Raw genomic sequence first — 23,218 nt, 5'->3', positions numbered from 1 at the left:
AGATAAAAAGGAAGTAAGGGTGATGTGGGTGTGTTGATAGTCTCCAGAGATATTTTTAATGCTAGTAAAGACATTTTTATGCAGTAAAGAAGCTTCACAATACGCCTGATTTGGGTTAAACAAGAATTTCAACCTTCTCAATAAGTCAAAAAGAAGGTCGATGTCACGGTCAAAATGAGGTCGCAAGATGTGGATGTCTTAAGTGTTCATAGCAGCAAGCTACCATTTATGCAAGTATCAAACTTTGCAGCAAACAGTATTGATGTTATATGCAAGGTGTCATCTTAGGTTTACCTCGTACGGACGGACAGACTGAATAACAGACAGGCCAATTACTATATGCCTCTCAGCTTCAGTAGATGCTAGGGGGGTGGGAGAGAATAAAAATCCTCACAGGAAGTCCTTAAGTAGCATAACAACCCACCCGGTTTGGGCTCCCTGCATTTTGCTGTATGCAGCTGCACTGTGTACACCTTGAGAACGTTGTTCATGTTGTACAGTTTGAGCCTGTAGAAGGCTGCATCAGTTCCCAGGTCCAGTATGAGAGTGCCCTTGGTGATGCTCTCTGGGTACGAGAACATCGTCTCCATGAGACCGGGTACCGTGTTACTGAGGTGGCGCTTGTCTCGCCTGTACACGTCCCACAATATCTCCACCTAATGAAAGATCAAAGAAGTGGACTGGTTAATGAATGGACGAAAGATGGTGCTATAAATGATGGGCTTAAAACTAACTTAATAACAATAGAGTCTCAACTGACTTAGTGGCAACCTGAGAACAACCAGCACCTGCCTAACCAGTCAGTCTATGTTATCCCTCACACAAATTCTTCTATATTACACCTGAGAACAACGGTCACCTGTCCCTAATGGCAAATAGCCAGTATATTTCGCTCCCAAAGCCTTTTTTTCACCTGAGTATAGCAATGCAGGTCATTTCGAGGTGCGAACATTTAACACTCCAATCAATCTGAGTTTTTGACTAATCTCTAATGCAGGCACAGTTATAACACCATAGCATGTGCAAGTGAACAATTAATAGATTTCTAAGGTTTCAGCAATAACAATAAGCTATAGAGTATTGTTATCAGCAGACAATAAAAGAATTAGTGATCGTAAACTGTGGTAAAACAGTCATCGTCCTGAAATTTATGAAACAAACTTTAGACATTTATGCACGTGGATTTTTTTACATTTTACATGTTAAACTCCTGTTCAATTTCCAGCGGAGAATCTAACACCATATGTAACCAAAGTGTCCTACTTTCAGTTTAAAAGAGCGATGCGTAATTAATACTTTCTTGGATGTAACGTCAATGACAAATGACGACCATTATTAAACAAATATCTTCCAATGATTGTAATACCAACTGTCTGATTTACTGAATGAACGAGATGCACAAGTAAACAACAATACTATTGTTGAATTTAAATCAATTTATCAAGATATTAATTTGTATTATTCAATAGAAATAATTTGTGTTATTATACTACATTATCCCTTGCCTGACCGCTGTTCTCAAATTGGACTGTATAACTATGTAACTTAATGCTCTGTATGGTATCATTCTTATAAAGTTAGTCTCTCCTTAGCAAAAATCCAGTTTAGATGGAGAGTGTTGGCCTTGATTAGCATGTGCCGACTGCACAAGTTTATTTGGGACAAAACTTTATGCACATTCATTAAGCCCCATTTTCCCATAACAGAACTCATATTTATATTTAACATGTTTCTAAAATAAAATAAATGGAAAACATTGCACAGAAATGAACAAAATTACCAACCTTGATTTCCTATTAAATTATAGAGGTGTTTAGCTATTGTTATACTTCAAGTATTGGAGCATACCTTAAAATGGATGAGGTAGAAGACAGGCCTGTTTTACATGTAAGTAATTATCAGCATTACCTGTTTCTCTGTTGCTGGCACTATCACCACAATGTGAGTGACTCGCAACATGTCCTCTGCATTCAGGTCCAAGTGGACAACCTTAAAGGTGAGAGAAACGGGCAAAGAACATAATGTTGTTATGAAAATAATATTATTTATAATTCAAACGGATATATTCTACTGCAGTGGACCATACAAAGAGATTTGTATGACAATGGATTTATATATTTATACAAATCTAGGAATAATTTGCCTGACAGAAACGTTTTGTGAAGCATTTGTATATTTTCAACAGTAGTTTTCAGAGTTTGGCTATGATTTAAAACACAAAACATATTAATTTCTCGTAATTGTGGAAACAACATAAGAAAAGATAGAGAGCAGTAATTATATTCATTTAAGACTGAATTCCTTATAATAAATAGTGGGAATAAAAGTCCGTGTTTTTCTGAATATAAATTAACAATGCAGTACCTTTTTATTGGAATACAAAGGTGGCAGTACATTTCCAGTGAACGAGATATCATGGCATGATGTGCTGGAATGCAAAACAAGCAATGAGTTAATGAAAATAGTGACATGTCTATTAGAGCTTGTGTCATTTGTCTATGAATGTAAACTACAAATCATTTCCTGAAAAGCATCTGTAAATACACATAATATTTATCAAATTGTATCAAGAGATGTGAATTCATTATTTTTGCCAAAGCTAGGGTCTAATTGATAGACTAAAGTGCCACCAGAACATCAATAATCATTTGCCTCATGTACCTCAAACCAAAGGCCATATCAATCTGAATTGCTGGGCATAATGCATGCAAGTAACAAACACTTGATTTTCAAATTGAATACTTGAATTTCAACTTGAAAGACATGTAAAGACAAAAATGTTTTGTTTTGTTTGTAACCAATTTTTCAAACAAGAGTGCCCTGAACCACTCACTAGATGTATGATATCAGGAATTTGCAAATCATATCATTTACATGCCAATAAACTAGAGGCAGAGCTCTCTTTTTTCGAAGCTACTTTTATCTTTTAATTTAGTAATAAAATAATAAAATTCTGAAAATTTTCACAAAATTGAATGTTTTTTTCAATACCTTTACCCAATTAGAAGACAATGTGAATTGTGCGAGTAAAAAATTGTGTTAGAAGCTTAATGAAAAGGTACCCAAGTGTTTGACCACACATTGAAAACTAGATGTCTAAAATGTTTAAACAAGGTTTTATGACAATTGTGCAATAAACATGACAGATAGTATTCACATGTTTGTTTTTTTAATTTGACCTTGTGACTTTGTTTTGATACACATGACCCAGTAAAAACCTATGCCAAGACTTCATTGTTTGTTTGTTTTCAATGTTTTCAAATATTAATAGTCGCAGCAGTTAGTTAACCTACTCACAGTCAATGTTTTCAAATATTAATAGTGGCAGCAGTTAGTTAACCTACTCACAGTCAATGTTTTCAAATATTAATAGTGGCAGCAGTTAGTTAACCTACTCCAGCAGTTAGTTAACCTACTCACAGTTTTCTTACTTGAATTACAGGTAGCCATGAAAGGTGGTAGAAATAATTTCATAATCAATACACACACAAATCATGTGGGAAGGCTAGAATAACAAGAGCACCGCATAACGGGTGCCACCCTTGGCTGCGGGTGCAGTTTTTAATAAATGAAAGCTTGTCAGATTTTTTATTTTTTTTTAGAAGTCACAGTGACCTTGACCTTTGACCTAGTGACCCAAAAATGGGTGTGGCATGTAGAACTCATCAAGGTGCAGCTACATGTGAAGTTTCAAAGTTGTAGGTTGAAGCACTTTGATTTAAGAGCCAATGTTCCAAACCTTAACAAAATGTAAAGGTTTTAGCACGACGCGGACGGCGGACGACGAGCTGGCTATGACAATACCTCGGGTTTTCTCTGAAAACAGCCTAGCTAAAAACAGGAAATCCTATAGGACTATAGTTCACTAACAACTGAGCTAGTCTGCTTGATTTTACCAGTGGGTAAATTGAAGGTTACACTTATGGAACTTGGTGACAGGTAAGTCACCTCATACAATTGCCCCAAGCACAAGTATGAAGTTTCATTTGAATATCATTAGTATTTAAAGAGATATGTAGTTGTTGAATGCAAACATTAACCTAAATTAACCTAAATTTTGTTTGCATGCATGCTTTAACCAGATTTTTAAAAGGGGCATAATCATGCTAAATAGCTGATAACAGTAGAGGTCTATAGAAGAATGTTAACAAAGTCCCTGAACACAAAAATAGAAGCACATTTATCTGAAAATTGCATGCCACAGTTATGGTACTTGGCCAGTAACCTCACACAATTATCCTGAACACATGTGTGAAGTTTAAATTGAATACCTGTATAAGAAACAGTGATATGGAAATGTTGCAGTTTTAGCTTAACCAAGTTCCTTTGTGCAAAAAAGGGGCAAAAATCTGCTGAATTCTCCAGATGTGAGTTGCAAAACTTGTCCATTGACCTCAAACAATGACCCTGATCACATGTGTGAAGTTTCAATTGTATACCTTAAGAAGAAACATTCATATAAAAAAGTTGCATGTTTACCTTATTCAATTGTATCAGTACAAAAAGGGGCATAATTCTGCTATTGCAGATCTGAGTTATGAAACTTGATTTGTGACTCACACAATGACCAAAATTGCAGAAGCCATTTTAATGAATAATCAAGCTATAGTATATATAAGTTCTCCCCAAAGAATTACTTGCCATGTACATCAGGCAGGGGACCTATGTCCAAGTCTTGACTTACCAATGCTCTTCCCCTTCCTTTCGTTCACAGACACAAACCCAGCTATCGTGCATCTGGGGAGGGAAAAACAGGGATTAATGTACCAAAGATATATTTAGTTTTTCATAGGTGTTATCATTAATGTAAACAAAAAACAATGTCATTTGTCTAATCATATTTTATTTTAGCTCGCTTTTTCTTTTCAGGTTTAAATTCTATGAAATAAATCACCTTTTTCTCCTGAATAATTCAATTACCAGAACATTTGACTTGCAACATGGCATTTTCCATTGGACCTGTCTTTAAGACATCACTCAGGTCTGACAGTCTGACACTTTTGGAAATGCCTGTTACTGTCAAGAAAATATTCGCTAACCAGTGTACCCTTACGACTTCACCTGCAACATTGAACTTGACTTACGATATTTGACTGCACCATTGCATGGTCTACATCGTCAAACAGTCCAATGGGGATGGACAGATATGTCATCTCATCAACCTGAAGCAAAAAAACGAAATGACAACACTTTTGGCTTTAATGGTGTTTTTAAAGAAAGCCTAGCCTATGTGGAAAGTGTTGTCCCTGTCAATAACCAGTGCAGACTGCATAGGCTAATCAGGGACAGTAGTTAAATTAAAATTACGCATATACATTAGGCCCCAATTTATCTGAGCACGGCTCAAATTTATCATCACAACAAATAAGAACTGTCTGGAAGGATATCATTTTTTAAATTGATCCTTTTTTTAAACTACAGAGCTTCTGTACATAGCTGGGAATGACAACAAAATTTGGTGTACACAAAGTCTTCATTGGATGACAAAAAATAATATCAATAAGAACTATTATTTCCCTAAGTTGCAATTTTTCTTAATGATCTCAGATGCTACGTATGTTAATTTAAAATCTCAGTATATCTCATTTTTTAAATCATTCCTAAAATCACAGCCTTTAAATGTGTTTCTTACATTCAGTAACACCAGGATGAATAACATGTTTAATAATGACACAAAGAATAACTGTTATGTCTATCATATATTTTTATTATAGATCATTTAACGCAAAACAATTTGAAGAAAGAAAAAAAACCTCCTTCTATACTATACAACTGACTTTCTTCATGGTCACCAACAGAACATTATTTAGTATGCTCAAAAACAAGCAAACACAAAAACAATTACCACAAGACATAGTTATTGCATAGCATCCGCTATTAAACAGTGCTCTCATCTCTTGTATTGTTTGTTGTTTTGTACATACATTGTATTTTTCAATTATCATACTGTTTATTTTATGTGCAAAATTCACATATTAACTAACTATTCTGTCAGCACATACCTAAGCTACTTTTATTTTTATCAAAGAAAATTAAATGTCTTTTCCCAAAGAGAACGATACAACTCAACCCCGGAGCCAAGATGTCATTCGCTGACCTTATCTTTCCTCCATCTGTGAAGCTTGCTATTGACTTCTGACCACTGACCGGGCTGGAGTGTGAGGGTGTCGGGCCAGTGGGTGACATGACCTATGGATCCCGGGTTCTGAACGAAGTGGTGACGGAACACGTGCATTCTGTAGGCAATGTCATCAGACACCTGCAGTGAATTACAAACGATTTTATTTTGGCGTCAAATTTGGGGCAACAATTCAGACCCATTCCCAATTGAAAACAAGGGACAAAATTGTCACAAAACCAGGTTTTCATTGTGAAAAAAAAATCTGATAAAGGGAGAAAACTCAAACTGAACTTTTGAAATGAACAAACAAAATTAACCCCCTTTGTAAGTTTGTTTTAAAAAAAAATCTATTTTTAGTCGTGGCGACCTTGACATTGGAGATATTGCCGTGATTCTTTTTTCGTGCGACACACCGTCCCATGATGGTGAACAAATGTGCCAAATGATTTTAAAATCTCACAATGAATGACATAGTTATGGCCAGGACAAGCTCATTTATGGCCATTTTTGACCTTTGAACTCAAAGTGTGACCTTGACCTTGGAGATATCGACGTAATTATTTCGCGCGACACATCGTCCAATGATGGTGAACAAATGTGCCAAATGATTTTAAAATCTGACAATGAACGACATAGTTATGGCCCGGACAAGCTTGTTCCGCCCGCCCGCCAGCCAGCCAGCCAGCCCGCCCGCATTCGCCAATCTAATAACCAGTTTTTTCCTTCGGAAAACCTGGTTAAAAAGTATATATTTTTGCCAAAATGACTTCCTTAAATTGCCAACTAAAGGTTTCCAAAATATAAAAAATAAAATTATTTCAACATTATGTTCATTTCTCTATCCAGCTGCATATAATATTGAAAACAATTGTGTTCTTTTTTAAAGCAAAAAACAACAACACTGATTTCCCAATTTTAGTCAAAACAAAGAATTGTTTTCCAATCCAATGGGCCCCAAGCCTAATTTCCAAAATGGTGGAAAAAAAAACACTGATAACCGGTATTGGGGAAATTTATTTGTTCCCATCTTCGTAGCTACATTGATAAATACTACTGTTATGCGATAATCAACTAAGCTGTATTTCCAGTCAAAATGTAACACCCTGTTAGATATGTGACATCAATATATATATTATGTAATTAAGTGAGTTGCCCTACACCTACGAATAATTACTGGTGTTCAGGAAATCTGATTCCTTTTCCTCATCTTTGTAGCTGCATGTATGAATTCAACTACGTGCAGTTGCAATAAATGTAGCTGTATTTCCAGTTGAAATTTACCACCCTGTTAGTTATTGTGACATCAACATCTACTTTTCTTGAGTGTTAGTTAGTTGTTTTATTTTAAAAAATACCTGTGTAAATGAAAGGGCAAAAACTCTGGATATTGTATGATACATTGAACACAAGGAATAGTATAAGCAGTGTTGAATACAACTCAGTTTATCTTGCTAAATAATATAAACAGATATTACATGCTTCCAATCTTTAAAGACTAGCAGGAATACCTTGTTTACATATTTATTCAACAAGAGACTAGCATTCTTTATTGAAACAGCTCATAAATGAGTACAGTCTTTGAACATAAAACTGGATTTTCACAAAAGTTTTAATTAAAATAGATGTAAACATATAGCGTGACTAAGTAGTATTTTGAAATTGATTACACAGTCAATTTAAATGAAGTATCTGATAAAACATTTTATTGAGGAATGTTTAACATGTTACATGTACAGTAACTGTTTTATACTAGTTATTTACAGGATATGTCTAATGGACAATAAAACAATTTTATAATAAAACATCATTGACTTTAATAGTGTAGTGTCCGTTGTTGACTAAATATGTTTTCATACCATTCATATTTTTGTATTACATATCCAATTTTAGGCAATTGTATAAACCAAACACATATATCACTGGGTCAGGTCAAAGCTAGGCTAAGTAATAATAGCATATGTCACATTCTCAGAATTTTGCATTATGGCATTGATAGTCAAAGTCAACTTTATTATAGGTGAATTTCTTAATCAAGACAAACACATCTCATCACTGTTCCTTACCACATGGGTGTCTTCTCTGACGATATCAAACATGGACCTTACGAAAGCCAACACAACCTGTTTGCACCAAACTATACAGCGATGGTCGGTGGACACCCAGGCTTTTGGGATATGGGTAGTCTAAAAATAAAGTAGGATAATGGAATTATTTATTACTATGAGAATATCTATGAGAATATCCAAATGCTTCAATAGAAACACAGCAAACTTTGACAAAAACACTTTTTGTTGAATTCTTATTGTTTCAGAGAAATGGAAACAATTTTAGCTTCTGTTACAGTGATAACCCTGTAACTGCAAAGCTCTGCATGTCCACTTTTTTTAAGGGAAGGAGAAAAAGGGTTTTGGAATAACAGCTTCTTACTGTTTCTTAAAATTTCCTCTGTTAATAAAATGTCAGTCCAGTATTGGACAATAACTTTGAGAATTCATACAGTTTGCAAACATAGAAGAACATTTCTTACCGATGAGCTGATACCTCTTTCTTCATCTGTAATCTGAAGTACAGTTTTGAACAGACTTTCACTAGTTTTTATTTTCTTGTCTAAAACAATGTTGCAGTAATACCAATCAAACTTCAACCTGCCAGATCAACAGGACTTTAACAATCAAATCTCTCAGAACGACACAGCTTAAGTATATTATTTTACTATAAAATTTGTTATTTATTCTGGTTCTAACAGTGACAATGTGACAAATCATACTAATCTATGTAAGGGCCTTGTTTTCCTTCTTTAGCAATGAGGTATGAAAGCCCCATCCTCATGATTTACTATAAGTTTTTGAAGACTCTTAGTTGACTTCAGTTGTATCGCAGCTTATTGAAGGTGTAAGGGTAAATGACAAAATCATAATTAGCATAGTTTGATTAAATTGAATTTAATCATTAAACTTTCATTCTCCAGTATATCACATGCTTATCTATGTGCTTGATGGACAAAGTTTATATTTGGAGTACTTTTGAAAAAACAAGAGATGTGTTCGCCAGAAACACAATGCCCCCTATTGCGCCGCTTTAATTTTTTTTTATACCTTTGACCTTGAAGGATTACCTTGACCTTGAAGGATGACCTTGACCTTGAACTTCCACCACTCAAAATGTGAAGCTTTATGATAACGCCGCTTTGAATATTTTTTTAAAATTGACCTTTGACATAGAAGGATGACCTTAACCTTGAAGGATGACCTTGACCTTGAACTTCCACCACTCAAAATGTGCAGCTTCATGAGAACACCACTTTGATTTTATTTTTTTTTACCTTTGACCTTGAAGGATGACCTTGCCCTTGAACTTCCACCACTCAAAATGTGCAGCTTCATGAGATACACATGCATGCCAAATATCAAGTTGCTATCTTCAATATTGAAAAAGTTATTGCCAATGTTAAAGTTTTCAGACAGACAGAGGCCATATATTTGACATTTGACCTTGAAGGATGACCTTGACCTTCATCTTTCACCACTCAAAATGTTCAGCTCCATGAGATACACGTGCATGCCAAATATCAAGTTGCTATCTTCAATATTGAAAAAGTAATGGCCAAAGTTAAAGTTTACGGACGGACGGACAGACTGACTGACATACTGACGAACAGTTCAACTGCTATATGCCACCCTACCGGGGGCATACAAAATCGGTAGAACAAAGTCAAACATATTAAATGATTTTATATTCATTGCAAAATTATCTTTTAGTTATTAATACTGGAACAGGACCACATGCTTTCTTTGTTCAGTCACATTACACACAGAAATGTGAACACTGTCATGGCAATAGGTATTGTCAAGATCACCTTAAAATCAAAATAATTTAGTGTCTGAAAACTTAAGAGTGATTATGATTTCCCCCCAAGAGAATTTCTTTAATATGATGTAAGTTTACTCAAATTTCATGTTCGCCATGGACAAATCTCTTCGCCTTTCTTAGTTTTGTTGATTTGTGGAAGGCTAAAACCTTTTCCCAAATCAAGAAAAAAGCCCTTGATGTTTCAAAACATGCAAAAATGTCATCTTACCCCGTCAAGTGGTGTCAATCCCCCTCGGACCTGTACATCGTACTCCCCACCACCGCTAGACACAAGAGTCACATGAGCAAGCGTAGTGTTGCCGTGCGCCCGCCAGTACGTGTTCACAGCCTGGTGATAGGAGGCCAGATCTGCATCCGTGACTACAACAGGGGACTGGTTGGGCGTGGCTTGCATGTAGATGGTATTCACCTATATATCGAAAATATTGTAATAAGCAACAAGAATCTGTCATTCTACATGATTATTCCTGTGACCAATGGAAATTACAGAGCTCCAGATAAGGGTCGTATTTTCGTAACTACGAATTATTTTCAAGTCCGTTACGTATTTATTTTAAAATCTTGTCGTACCATTAAGAATGACAAAATCAAGTTACGAATATTATTTTTACATCGGTTCGTATCGATTTTTATTGAGTTTTTTTCACGTATTACAGATCTTTGTGGTGCTTATATAGAATGGTTATCAGGTTTGTTTAACAAAGCGCATTTTTTCAAATAAAACCGGCGTATACATTCTATCTGTCAAAGAACAATGGCGGCGCCCAGAGAGCGTCCTAAAAAACTGCAAAGCGTCCAAAAAACACGCTTTTAACATATTGTACGCAAAGTGAGCCGAAGTTAAATGTTTAGAAAGACATTATAGAAAAGATCTTATACGATGTTATATGTTCAGTTACGGACACAGTCGGAAAAGCTAAACAAAAACACGACACGACGGGTCCAAACTTAAACACACAAAAAAACATTGAACGAGTGGAAGGGACAAGTTGCGTGGCTAATCGTTGAAAAGATTGAAGGGGAGAACCGTTTTAAATGTGAAATATGTAAAAAATCATCTAAGGCATGCAATCTAAGCACAGTTTGGGCATATGAAGGTATTGGAAAAATAAAATTGTATAATACTGAAAAGACACCGTTGAACTCGTATAAATAAAGTTGCTAGTATGTTTATTTTGATTTTTTTGCATGAAAATAACCATTATTATTTATTTTTAGGTCATTTAGAAAAAATAAGAATTATTTTCCAAAACTTAGTAATAACGTTAAGAATAAAATTTCAGAGTTAAGAATTCTTTTTGAAAATCTGGTAGTAATTTAAGAATTTCACAAAACCTTATCTGGAGCTCTGAATTATCAGGTTTAAAAATTGTAACTTATAATAAATAAATTGTATTCCTATCAATGATTGAGTTTATTTGTTGTTTGCATTTTTGAACATTTGATCAATTTAAAGATTAAAATCAATTGGAAACAATTGCCATCAATAGATAAATTTCCAAAATTGACCTTGTGGTCAGTAAATTACATCACTGATGAAAAAACACTTACTTTTACCAAAAGTAATCAGGTAACAAGGGACAAAATTGTCACAAAACCAGGTTTTCATTGTGAAAAAAAACCTGATAAAGGGAGAAAACTCAAACTGAACTTTTGAAATGAACAAAAAAAATTAACCTCCTTTGTAAGTTTGTTTTTTAAAAAAATCTATTTTTAGTCATGGCGACCTTGACATTGGAGATATTGACGTGATTCTTTCGTGCGACACACCGTCCCATGATGGTGAACAAATGTGCCAAATGATTTTAAAATCTCACAATGAATGACATAGTTATGGCCAGGACAAGCTCATTTATGGCCATTTTTGACCTTTGAACTCAAAGTGTGACCTTGACCTTGGAGATATCGACGTAATTATTTCGCGCGACACACCGTCCAATGATGTTGAACAAATGTGCCAAATGATTTTAAAATCTGACAATGAACGACATAGTTATGGCCCGGACAAGCTTGTTCCGCCCGCCCGCCAGCCCACCAGCCAGCCCGCCAGCCAGCCAGCCCGCCCGCATTCGCCAATCTAATAACCAGTTTTTTCCTTCGGAAAACCTGGTTAAAAAGGAACCATATCAAACAATAATGAATAGTCTGGCATTTTAAGGTACCAGTAAATTGCATAACCTAAAACTTACATATGTATAGAAAAATGTCAAACTACCTGATTAGCATTGAAGTTTGGCAGTGTAAACAATCCCCTAGCCACCAGCCCACCCATGGAATGACCCACAAGAATGATCGTCTTCGGTTTTATTTCTGCGTTTTTGTACAGACCAAATATCTTCTTGATGGCTTCATGCACAAACTCTGTCTGATCCTGGAGGCAGGATCCATACAATCCGGAATATTCCTCGTTGAGATCAACAGAGAAAAAGTTGAAGTGGTACAGCTTACGCTTGTCGACTGCCCGGCGAAATGCCACAGACGCCAGAGATCGTACTTTGCAGCAAAAAAAAAAAGAGTAAATAAAGTATTATAAGTGGAATAACTTAAGATTGTTGACATATATTTTATGCATGCTGCCTGGTATAATGCTACAATGATTGGGAACTGGACAGTACAGTTCATAAACATTAACATGAGAAATATGGGCATTGAAAAAGGAATACCTAGAATAAGAACAACAGAAATAATCATGTATAAATATTTTGTTAAAACTGTGTATTAAGGTATTAAGGGTGATGTGGCATGTAGACAATTTAACACACAGATTCTTACAAAATATTTACATGCTCAAATAGCCGTGCATCAGAATGACAAAGAGTAAGGGGTTTATTTCAGAAATTTAAGAATCAACGAAAGCTTATAATGTAAAAAAAATAGGAAAGCAAAGAATTTTAATAGGTAAAACAATGGTAAAAAAATACAAGAAGGTAGCAACTAATGATAAGCACCTTGTTTGTAGCTTCCCGCATTTCCTGGAATAAACAGCACTGGAACACCTGTCATTTGCATTGACCTGTAAGATAACAATAACAATGTGTGATGGTCCTGCAGGAATGATCATAATTCAACCAAAATGAGAGAAAACTGTACACTGCTAGTGAAAAGAATTTCAAAAATACACATATTCAATTATATATTGAGAATAAAGAAATAGCATGTGACTTACTGTAAAGTAACAGCGTACTGCCTGAAAAATAAGAATAACCACAATATGGATAATATCTTGACATCATGCATTAAAACATAACAGAATTAAGTGACTGAATTAAATTACATTATAATAATTGTAGGTACATATAAAATATTATGAATGCACAAGGCTAATTTTTTCTGACCAAACTTGTGTAGGTATATAATGTGTGGGTCTGTTTATTGCATCATATTTTAATTAGGAGCAGTGAATATCAAAATTACTAGCTGACACACAACCATTTGTTCATCATTAGAGCCAAGAGCGGTTTAGATTCCATACATGCACATGATAATAGAACATTCATGAAAACATTTAAAAAAAGAACAAGGGACAAAATTGTCACAAAACCAGGTTTTCATTGTGAAAAAAAATCTGATTAAGGGAGACAACTCAAACTGAACTTTTGAAATGAACAAACAAAATTAACCCCCTTTGTAAGTTTGTTTCAAAATAAATCTATTTTAAGTTGTGGTGACCTTGACATTGGAGATATTGACGTGATTCTTTCGTGCGACACACCGTCCCATGATGGTGAACAAATGTTCCAAATAATTGTAAAATCTCACAATGAATGACATAGTTATGGCCCAGACAAGCTCATTTATTGCCAATTTTGACCTTTGAACTCAAAGTGTGACCTTGACCTTGGAGATATCGACGTAATTATTTCGCGCGACACACCGTCCAATGATGGTGAACAAATGTGCCAAATGATTTTAAAATATGACAATGAACGACGTAGTTATGGCCCGGACAAGCTTGTTCCGCCCGCCCGCCAGCCCGCCAGCCAGCCAGCCAGCCAGCCAGCCAGCCAGCCAGCCCGCCAGCCAGCCAGCCAGCCAGCCCGCCCGCATTCGCCAATCTAATAACCATTTTTTTCCTACGGAAAACCTGGTTAAAAAAACCTGGTTAAAAACCCTAAAGAAAATTACAGTGGTTAAGATTGAAAACCCTGCCTGTGAGTCCTTAACTTTGATGAAGCTATCTAATTAATCTTGTTAAAAAATCAAGTTCTTCACAATACATGTACATGCATACCGTAATTACTCTAAGTTTTCAGACACCCTCTTTTTTGGCCAAAGTAATTATTTTTCGTGACTTAATTTTCGGACATGCACATTTTATATCATTAATGACACTACATTTTCAGACAGTATATTTAACAGCGCTATTTTACCAGATTTCGGAACTGTATTCGCTTATCTTGTGACACTTTGATCATGGGGTTTTAAAAACCGATTAAGGTAATAAAACCTGGGAGATGCATGCCTGAGGGCAATGGACCATAACATTTGCGTAATTGGGTAAATAACCATATATACCGGTAGAATACAATTGCTTCACCCAAAAGCATTTTAAATGATATCTTCATATTAAGGAAGCAGTATTATTAATGTTTTTACTTTTGATCTGTATCATTTCAGGCACGTGTAAGCAATGTTGTAAAGTTGTTTTTATTTTCAAGTAGAAACACTCTTGCGCATTGATTTATAGCTTTTATTTTAATATAGTTATAATTTTTGGACATTTAATTTTTGTCTCTAAATTTTCGAACACCTTAAATTTGTGAATATTTTTCGTATCTAAATTTTCGAACACGAAAACAATTAATTATTTTAAGTGTCCGAAAACTTAGAGTTATTACCGTATTCATATTCATCACACACGTAAGACATACAACTGGTTAACCTATTGAACCAATGATTAACCAGTCTAGAAGAGGTCAACCTTAAACTAAAAAAATGCATTTTTCATAAAATAAATAATGCAAATTTCATTTCTATAGATTGACATACTTCCAATTAATTAAAGCGGTCTCGTACTTCAAACAACCTGACATGCAGATGGCGGGAATCAATAACATGACAATAAACAAAGTAAGAAGGAAATAAACCAGTAACTTTGTTGTTATAAACAGGGATTTAGTTTGGAAAATTGATCATATTGTTTTGTTTTACTTTCACAAATTTAACTTGGGATCTATGGGGAGAGGGAACTATTAGCATAGACATAATTGACATGTTTACTGGGGAGAGGGAACTATTAGCATAGACATAATTGACATGTTTACTGGGGAGAGGGAACTATTAGCATAGACATAATTGACATGTTTACTGGGGAGAGGGAACTATTAGCATAGACATAATTGACATGTTTACTGGGGAGAGGGAACTATTAGCATAGACATAATTGACATGTTTACTATGGGGAGAGGGAACTATTAGCATAGACATAATTGACATGTTTACTTAAATTGCGATAAAAACTAACCATTGTGACTTTTGTCTCTTTGATGCTTTGTAAACTAATTAACAAGACTGATCGCTCGTTAAAACTTGTGTTTAGAAATTGAATTATATTAAGATTACTGTTGTTTGACATGAAATTTTGTGGAATCGTAACGGCAAAGTTTTTAGATCTTTAATTCGTGGACTTTTAAAATGGTATCAAGAACATCGTTTAAATATAGCGAAAACATAGGCCTGGTGTTACTTGCAATGAGCTTGATAATCCCTAAGTACAATATTCCAGCATCACAACAAGAAGTCCAATTAGAGGTATCTATCTTGTCTTGTGTAATTGCAATGAAAACAGTGTTGCTATTTATGACAGTTTAATACAACTCCAGTCAACGCCATGACTATTAACAAGTAAGCATCCATTCAAAAAAAAAATATACATTTTTTAATTAGTTTTTTTTTTATCGAAATGTTTGTACAATTAATAATTGATTAAAGATATAACAAACATTTGCAAATCCATTAATTTGAATGTGTTAATAATCATGCCTTGATATTACAGACGTAATATAGCCACTTATGTAACAATTGTGTTACTATTCATATATTACTTTGGTATTTAATGATTTTACATGTAAATGAAACATTTTTAAAATATACTATCTGAGAATTTTTGGTAAACTAAACTTTCACAAGAATAGGTTAACTGGTAAATGTTTTAGTAACTTGCCACCTCCCTTGTTTCAATACAAATTCAATTAAAGTATTGTTTAAAGTCCACACTTGTCTGAAGCTCTGAAAATAAAGTCAAGCACCATTCAGTGTAAAACACAAATAGAGTTCTGAAATGATAAATTCATACACCTACCCTTCTCCATAAACATACAGTCCATAATTTGGAAACTTCTCCATAATCTTCTTTGACATTGGAACTCTCTGAAAAAAGTCACATTTATAGTAGAAAATTAATGGAATTGTGAGTGAGGCAACATTAAAAAAGTCAATATTTACTGACCAATCTTCAGCATTGATTACTAGTTCTTCTTGAGTGCTATGAGCTTTTATGATTAATTAAATATATACAACTCAAAGTTCTTCCTGCTTTTGAATTTACATATAAAGCAAAGAAAAGAAAAATTGATGCTGGCTTATTTTTCAACCGAGAGTCTGACCGTCTCGTGTGATGCTGGCAGTTGAAAGTTTGTATTGTATAACTTTATTTGAATTACTACACATTCTTAACCCAGTGTTATTGCTGCTGTAGGTTTGCTGGTACATGGTGTAAACACTGGTACATGGTGTAAACACTGGTACATGGTGTAAACACTGGTACATGGTGTAAACACTGGTACATGGTGTAAACACTGGTACATGGTGTAAACACTGGTACATGGTGTAAACACTGGTACATGGTGTTAACACTGGTACATGGTGTAAACACAATACAATAAACTGTCGAACTGTGAATATAATAAACTAACATTTTGTAAACTTTAAATAGCGGTAAATGTAAAAGCTTATTTATAGAGATTTGCATATTTTCAAATTCCGATTGTCTGGGTACTTTCTATTGCAAAACTTAGACATTTTCTGAAATAGTTGATGTGATTGCAAATTGGAATAATATAATTCTGTACGCCATATCACGTAGGTTGTTTTGATTTGTGCAAATGGGACAATGTTATTTTATGTTTGTATTTACAGCGTTCTAGATAAGCTGCGTATCAGCGTAATATACGCATAAGAAATATAAAAATATGCTCAATTTATAATTTCCGTGCGTACATTTAAGCAGGTCAATCTGGACTTCACGCAAATTCTGTAAATTCTCTGCGTACACACCCCATGAAACCCGATGCCTGGTGAGCAGCGTAAGACCAATCGAGCAGCGCGGTGTATTTTCGAATGAACTTACATAGGGTAAGAAATTGGAAAAATTAAAATATTTTAAAGTCCGATTTGAAACAACTGTGAATTAACATTGATAACAAAGGTATTGGCCTACATGTAGAAAAAATCCTGACAAATTTTCTTAAAAAATGAGCGAGATGTGGCTCCTTGAAGTAGAAGATCGGGCGAAATGGGCTATGTTCAGGCATTCAGGGGAGAAAAACTGCTGTAATTTGCAAGCCCTTACAATAATTAAAGGATTTATACAAACTTACACATGTCTGCCATAACCTCTCAGCAGGGTTTCTCCAGAAAACAATTTATTGTGGAGAAATTTGCGTTTTCAATGACCATGTTGGGAAAACATGGATACCATATGGAGAAGACCGGGCCACCTTATGTGAGCAGCGACTTTATAATTCTTTTTCGTGACAAAAACCTAATTTCCAGCCTTTTTGTTGCAATTTCTTTGCTTTGAAGAGCCCTATAGTAAGTGTACGTGGGCACATATGCATACAAATGTACTTTTAATGCTTTATAATACATTCTATGATATTCTTTGCATTTCATCTAACATCATTTAAGAACCTTGAATCCTTTGTCTGATATATAATGTGGTTATAATATGTCCACTTTTAATAGATATGTAAAGCTGATAGTTTTATCTTAATTACTAACTCATTTGCCAGTTTGTGCTAAAATTACAATGTATCACAATGCTAGTGTTGCCCCCCCCCCCCCCCCACCAAAATAAATTATTATACCCCCACAAACTCTGTTTTGGGGCTATATAGGAATACGTTTGTCCCGTTCGTCCCTGTCCCAGTACGTCACGTCCGTCCCGATTGTTTGTCCGTCTGTCAGTCCTGATTTATGTTCATGAAATAACTTTTGAACAATTGAACATACAACCTTCAAACTTCATATGTTGATGCACCCTTATGAGCTGTATATATACACTACATTGTCTTTTAGGTCTCTAGGTCAAAGATCAAGGTCACTGTGATCTCTTATAGAAAACTGTAGCATAGGCTCCAGAATTAAATTCCACCTACAGCCTTCACATTTCATGTGTGGATGCACCTTGACACACCTTTCACACGTCACGCCCTGTTTGAGGTCACTAGGTCAAAGGTCAATTTGATCTCTTATAGAAAACTTTATCATTGACTGTATAATGGAAGTGCTTCCACATACAACATTCAAAGTTCATATGTTGATGCACCTCTATGAGTTGTACAGGTCAAATTCAGTGTCAGATCACAAGGTCAAAGGTCGATGTCCCTTCAACCTCTTATAGAAAACTTTAACGTTGGCTAGCCTCCAGAGGAAAAATGCTTCCATCTACAATCTTCAGATTTCCTATGTAGATACACCTGATCGCAATAAGTTCTACATGATCACACTACATTATTTGGCCATGTGGTCGAAGGTCAATTTTATATTGTTCTCTGATAAAGAAACATAACATTGTCGCTTCCTGGGTTCTACAAACCTCATATGTAGATGCATCAATGAATTTTGCGCACAACATACGCTTTAGATCACAGGTCAAGGGCACTGCATCCGCGTTAACATTGGCTCTAAAATAAAGGGATTGCAACCTTCAAACTTCATTTGAAGCTGTACCTTTATGAGTTCTGTCCGGCATATACAGTGTACATTTATATCAAGTGGAAATCTCTTTACTATAATATCACATTTTCAATCAAGGCTTATGATGGGGGCATGAAACACATTCACTGGTAGCTCTAGTTGTCTCAGTCGCAATAAACTCATTTATTATTCCTTTTCTTACAGGTCATGATGTTTGCCTTCATCTGCTTCTATTGTGCGGAAAAGTTTGAAGTGTTTGAAGCAATAATTAAACCTCTCAACCATCGCCACCAGAAACAGGACATAAAATATAAGCAACTTGAACTAGATAGCACTATAGGCTTTTTAGGGTACAGGACAAAGTCACTAGAAGGCGTTCAACCATCAATGCATACAGTGTTGGCTTGTGATGATAACCTAGTAGTGAATAAAAGAAGTCTGACCGATAAAACACGTAATAAAACAACTTCAAAAGATTTTAAAACATCATCAACTTTTTTGTGCTACTATTGCAATTTAAGATCTGATGACTATAAATGTATTTTAGAACATGTCAACATTTTGCATTCAAGTGAAGTATTAAAATACAGACAGTTAGAGTTAGACGACCGCAGTGGTTAATTTGGTTATCAGATATTGAACAGAAATCTTTAACAAAGGATATATCAGATGATACCCTAGATTTAACACAAAGAAATTTAAATGTTCTGAACATGAATATCACAGCTGAAGAAAGGGCGTCTGAAGATGAATCTTCAGTGAATGTACAAGATGATTCGCATGGTGAATCAGATGACTTAGATGAAATAATCAATTCCTTCCATGGCCAGTCTGTACCGATTTTTATATTACTTAAATACGCTTAACAGTCAAATTACAGAAAACATTAGGCAATCTAAACAAATTTAAACGCAAGTTACGCGACGTCATTTCAAATCAGTTTTCTCATTATGACGCTTGCCGAATTAGTACCAAAAGTCTCAGATCAAGCCACAATTGAATATTATACATACAACCCCCACATATACTTAAAACATCATTCTATGTACCTAACCAATTAATTTATGTGACAAAGAAGTCAAGTCTTTCTTAATATTTTCCAAAATAGTGTTGGTAAAAAGAAATAAAACTGGAGCATGTTGAAAAGGCACTATTGATAATATATAAGGCATTAAAGGTACATTTGCATGCATATGTGCCCACATACACTTACTATATGTCTCTGCAAAGCAAAGATATTGCAACAAAATGGCTGGAAATTAGATTTTTTTGTCACGAAAAAGAATTATAAAGTCGCTGCTCACATAAGGTGGCCCGGTCTTCTCCATTTGGTATCCATGTTTTCCCAACATGGTCATTAAAAATGCAAATTTCTCCACAATAAATAGTTTTCTGGAGAAACCCTGCTGAGAGGTTATGGCAGACATGTGTACATTTGTACAAATCCTGTAATTATTGTAATGGCTTGCAAATAAAAGCAGTTTTTCTCCCCTAAATGCCTGAAAATGGCCCATTTCGCCCTATCTTCTACTTCAAGGAGCCACATTTCGCTCATTTTTTAAGAAAATTTGTCAGGATTTTTTCTACATGTAGGCCAATACCTTTGTTATCAATGTTAATTCACAGTTGTTTCAAATTGGACATTGAAATATTTTTATTTTTGCAATTTACTTACCCTATGTAAGTTCATTTGAAAATACACTGCGCTGCTCGATTGGTCTTACGCTGCTCACCAGGCATTGGGTTTCCTGGGGTGGTACAACGTAAACAAAAATATAAACAGCCGATTGTCTTTCGCCAAAATATGAGACTGGTTATCGTAAAAATTAGAGCTAATTTGTGCGCTGGATTGTACAAATAGTTAGGCAGTCGGTTTAATTACTCTGTATCATCTAGATGCATTGTATTGAATTTTTTTTAACGGACAGTCAAGGGCTTGTGTTTATAAAATTACATGAAGAGGTCAGCATGGCGTTTTCGAAGCCAAAACAAATCACTTCTCAAAGGAAAATTTGATTATTTTATAAGGCAAAAGTTGTATCCAGTAATAACATGTACTGCCAATACTGAATGATTTAATTTCCTCCGTTTTCAAATCAAAAAGGACACACTAAAACGTTAATAAAACAACTGTTGAAAGTTGGCAAAACAGTTTTCCATGGCTCAAAGTGGGGGACAATAAGGATGAAGTTTGTCTTAAATGTAAAATCTGCCAACAATACAAGTTAAAACATCATAAAACACTTTCAAAGAAACATACTACTATGAAGGAATACACTTAGTTGATGGTTTATTGTGTTAATTTGATTAAAGTAGCGTGTTTGTACCCCGGCTTTATTCTTGTTTTACTTTTAGCAAATTACCCTTCAAGCCAGGCAAAATTTGACCATTTACCCCCATGCTTTGAAAAGTGGGGGTATTTACCCCCATGGGTCAAAAATTATCTACAACGCTGTATTTATGTATGCCAGAAAATATTTTATGTGGCTAATATAACCAGTTAAAGTGCTGCCTGGAAGCTAGGCAGTGAGTTTACATGCAAAAAGCGTCCATCAGTTGCAACTCCAGAGCCAGAGGGTCAGTAGCTGGGAGTTGGATAATTGCAGGGGGTTTTTTTAGAAAAAGGGGAAGACGCTGGACGCTGGGTAAAAGGGGAAAATCGAGCGCGAAAGAGAAATATTTGGGGAAAAAATAAAAACTGTTCATTTCAATGTCTATAACTCACCTACAGACTTCAGATTTTTTTTTAGAAAAAGAGGCATGTCTCTGACCTTTTGTTCTTAAACACATGAACAAGTATGATATTAAAGTCAAAGTCCTTAATAAAGTTGCAGGTGTAGATTTAATAATGGGAAATGTTTTCAACTGGGGCCGGGGAATGATGTCAATATTATGATTTCAATTTCATGATGAATGGGTTGACGATCTAGATCTGCTACAGTATTGGAAGGGAAAGGTGCGGCAGCTGCCGATTGTCTACTTTCACTTTTACAATAATCCGACAGTATTAATCGATGTTGATTACATGTACCTCCGAATCCTGCTGGGTTTCAACGGTTTTTGATGATTCATTCTTAAAAAAGAGCTGCGCCATGAGCGCATGATACGCCCGTCGTTCGCCAATGAAGTAGTAAGGTAATAAATAACCCTTTGAATCATTTTTTTACTTCAGTTTATTTGTATTTGAATACATGGTTTATTTTATAAGTACATGAGCATGGAGCGCCGTCTCCTTGACATTCAACAAAGTCCCATAACTCTGGAACAACAATTCAGAATTCCGTCAAAAACGAAAGGGGATCAGGGTTTATCAATATTAAGATTGTGTTGAAATTTGAAAAAAATCCATCGAAGGATATTTGAGCTACGGTAGGACATTCAATGAAATCACGAAATTTTGACGAACAAAGTCCCATAACTCTGGAACGACAATTCAGAATTCCGTCAAAAACGAAAGAGGATCAGGGTTTATCAATATTAAGATTGTGTTGAAATTTGAAAAAAATCCATCGAAGGATATTTGAGCTACAGTAGGACATTCAATGAAATCACGAAATTTTGACGAACAAAGTCCCATAACTCTGGAACGACAATTCAGAATTCCGTCAAAAACGAAAGGGGATCAGGGTTTATCAATATTAAGATTGTGTTGAAATTTGAAAAAAATCCATCGAAAGATATTTGAGCTACAGTAGGACATTCAATGAAATCACGAAATTTTGACGAACAAAGTCCCATAACTCTGGAACGACAATTCAGAATTCCGTCAAAAACGAAAGGGGATCAGGGTTTATCAATATTAAGATTGTGTTGAAATTTGAAAAAAATCCATCGAAGGATATTTGAGCTACAGTAGGACATTCAATGAAATCACGAAATTTTGACGAACAAAGTCCCATAACTCTGGAACGACAATTCAGAATTCCGTCAAAAACGAAAGGGGATCAGGGTTTATCAATATTAAGATTGTGTTAAAATTTGAAGAAAATCTGTCAAAGGATATTTGACGTAGCGTACGACATTAACAGACGGACGGACGGACAGACGGACAGACGGACGCGGGGTATACCATAATACGTCCCGTCATAGACGGGCGTATAAAAATGCGTCAACGCAATAAATATTTTCCGAGTCCAAACGTTTTATTTTGTGCGTGTATGAACGCCAATTGTGAGACTTTTTCTTTTAACGTTTATATCTTGGCTTTCACATAACCCGGATGAAAATTTGACTGGTTTCCGGTAATTAATTGACGAAACACCCTTCTCGCGCAAGACCGGAATCCAGTTAAATAGTCACATGATTAAT

The 23,218-nt window shown here is 35.1% G+C and overlaps 1 protein-coding gene across 1 annotated transcript in view; it reads right to left on the bottom strand.

Moving 5' to 3' along the window:
- LOC127868446 (GPI inositol-deacylase-like) overlaps nucleotides 1–23,218 on the bottom strand; it is a 69,539-nt gene that overhangs the window by 44,498 nt on the left and 1,823 nt on the right. Inside the window, exons 2-14 of the mRNA XM_052410232.1 lie at nucleotides 16,293–16,360; nucleotides 13,158–13,178; nucleotides 12,940–13,004; nucleotides 12,207–12,484; nucleotides 10,200–10,400; nucleotides 8,649–8,681; nucleotides 8,185–8,304; nucleotides 6,098–6,259; nucleotides 5,085–5,162; nucleotides 4,685–4,737; nucleotides 2,365–2,428; nucleotides 1,909–1,989; nucleotides 425–656 (exon numbers count right to left, since the gene is read on the bottom strand). Coding sequence (XP_052266192.1) covers nucleotides 425–656; nucleotides 1,909–1,989; nucleotides 2,365–2,428; nucleotides 4,685–4,737; nucleotides 5,085–5,162; nucleotides 6,098–6,259; nucleotides 8,185–8,304; nucleotides 8,649–8,681; nucleotides 10,200–10,400; nucleotides 12,207–12,484; nucleotides 12,940–13,004; nucleotides 13,158–13,178; nucleotides 16,293–16,360 — 1,456 coding nt within the window. The remainder of the gene's footprint in view (nucleotides 1–424; nucleotides 657–1,908; nucleotides 1,990–2,364; nucleotides 2,429–4,684; nucleotides 4,738–5,084; nucleotides 5,163–6,097; nucleotides 6,260–8,184; nucleotides 8,305–8,648; nucleotides 8,682–10,199; nucleotides 10,401–12,206; nucleotides 12,485–12,939; nucleotides 13,005–13,157; nucleotides 13,179–16,292; nucleotides 16,361–23,218) is intronic.

This window comes from Dreissena polymorpha, chromosome 2 (assembly GCF_020536995.1).
Source record: "Dreissena polymorpha isolate Duluth1 chromosome 2, UMN_Dpol_1.0, whole genome shotgun sequence".
NCBI classification, from domain to species: Eukaryota; Metazoa; Mollusca; class Bivalvia; order Myida; family Dreissenidae; genus Dreissena; species Dreissena polymorpha.
The sequence above is the reverse complement of the archived record's forward strand: the minus strand, read 5'-3'. Positions and strand labels throughout refer to the sequence as shown.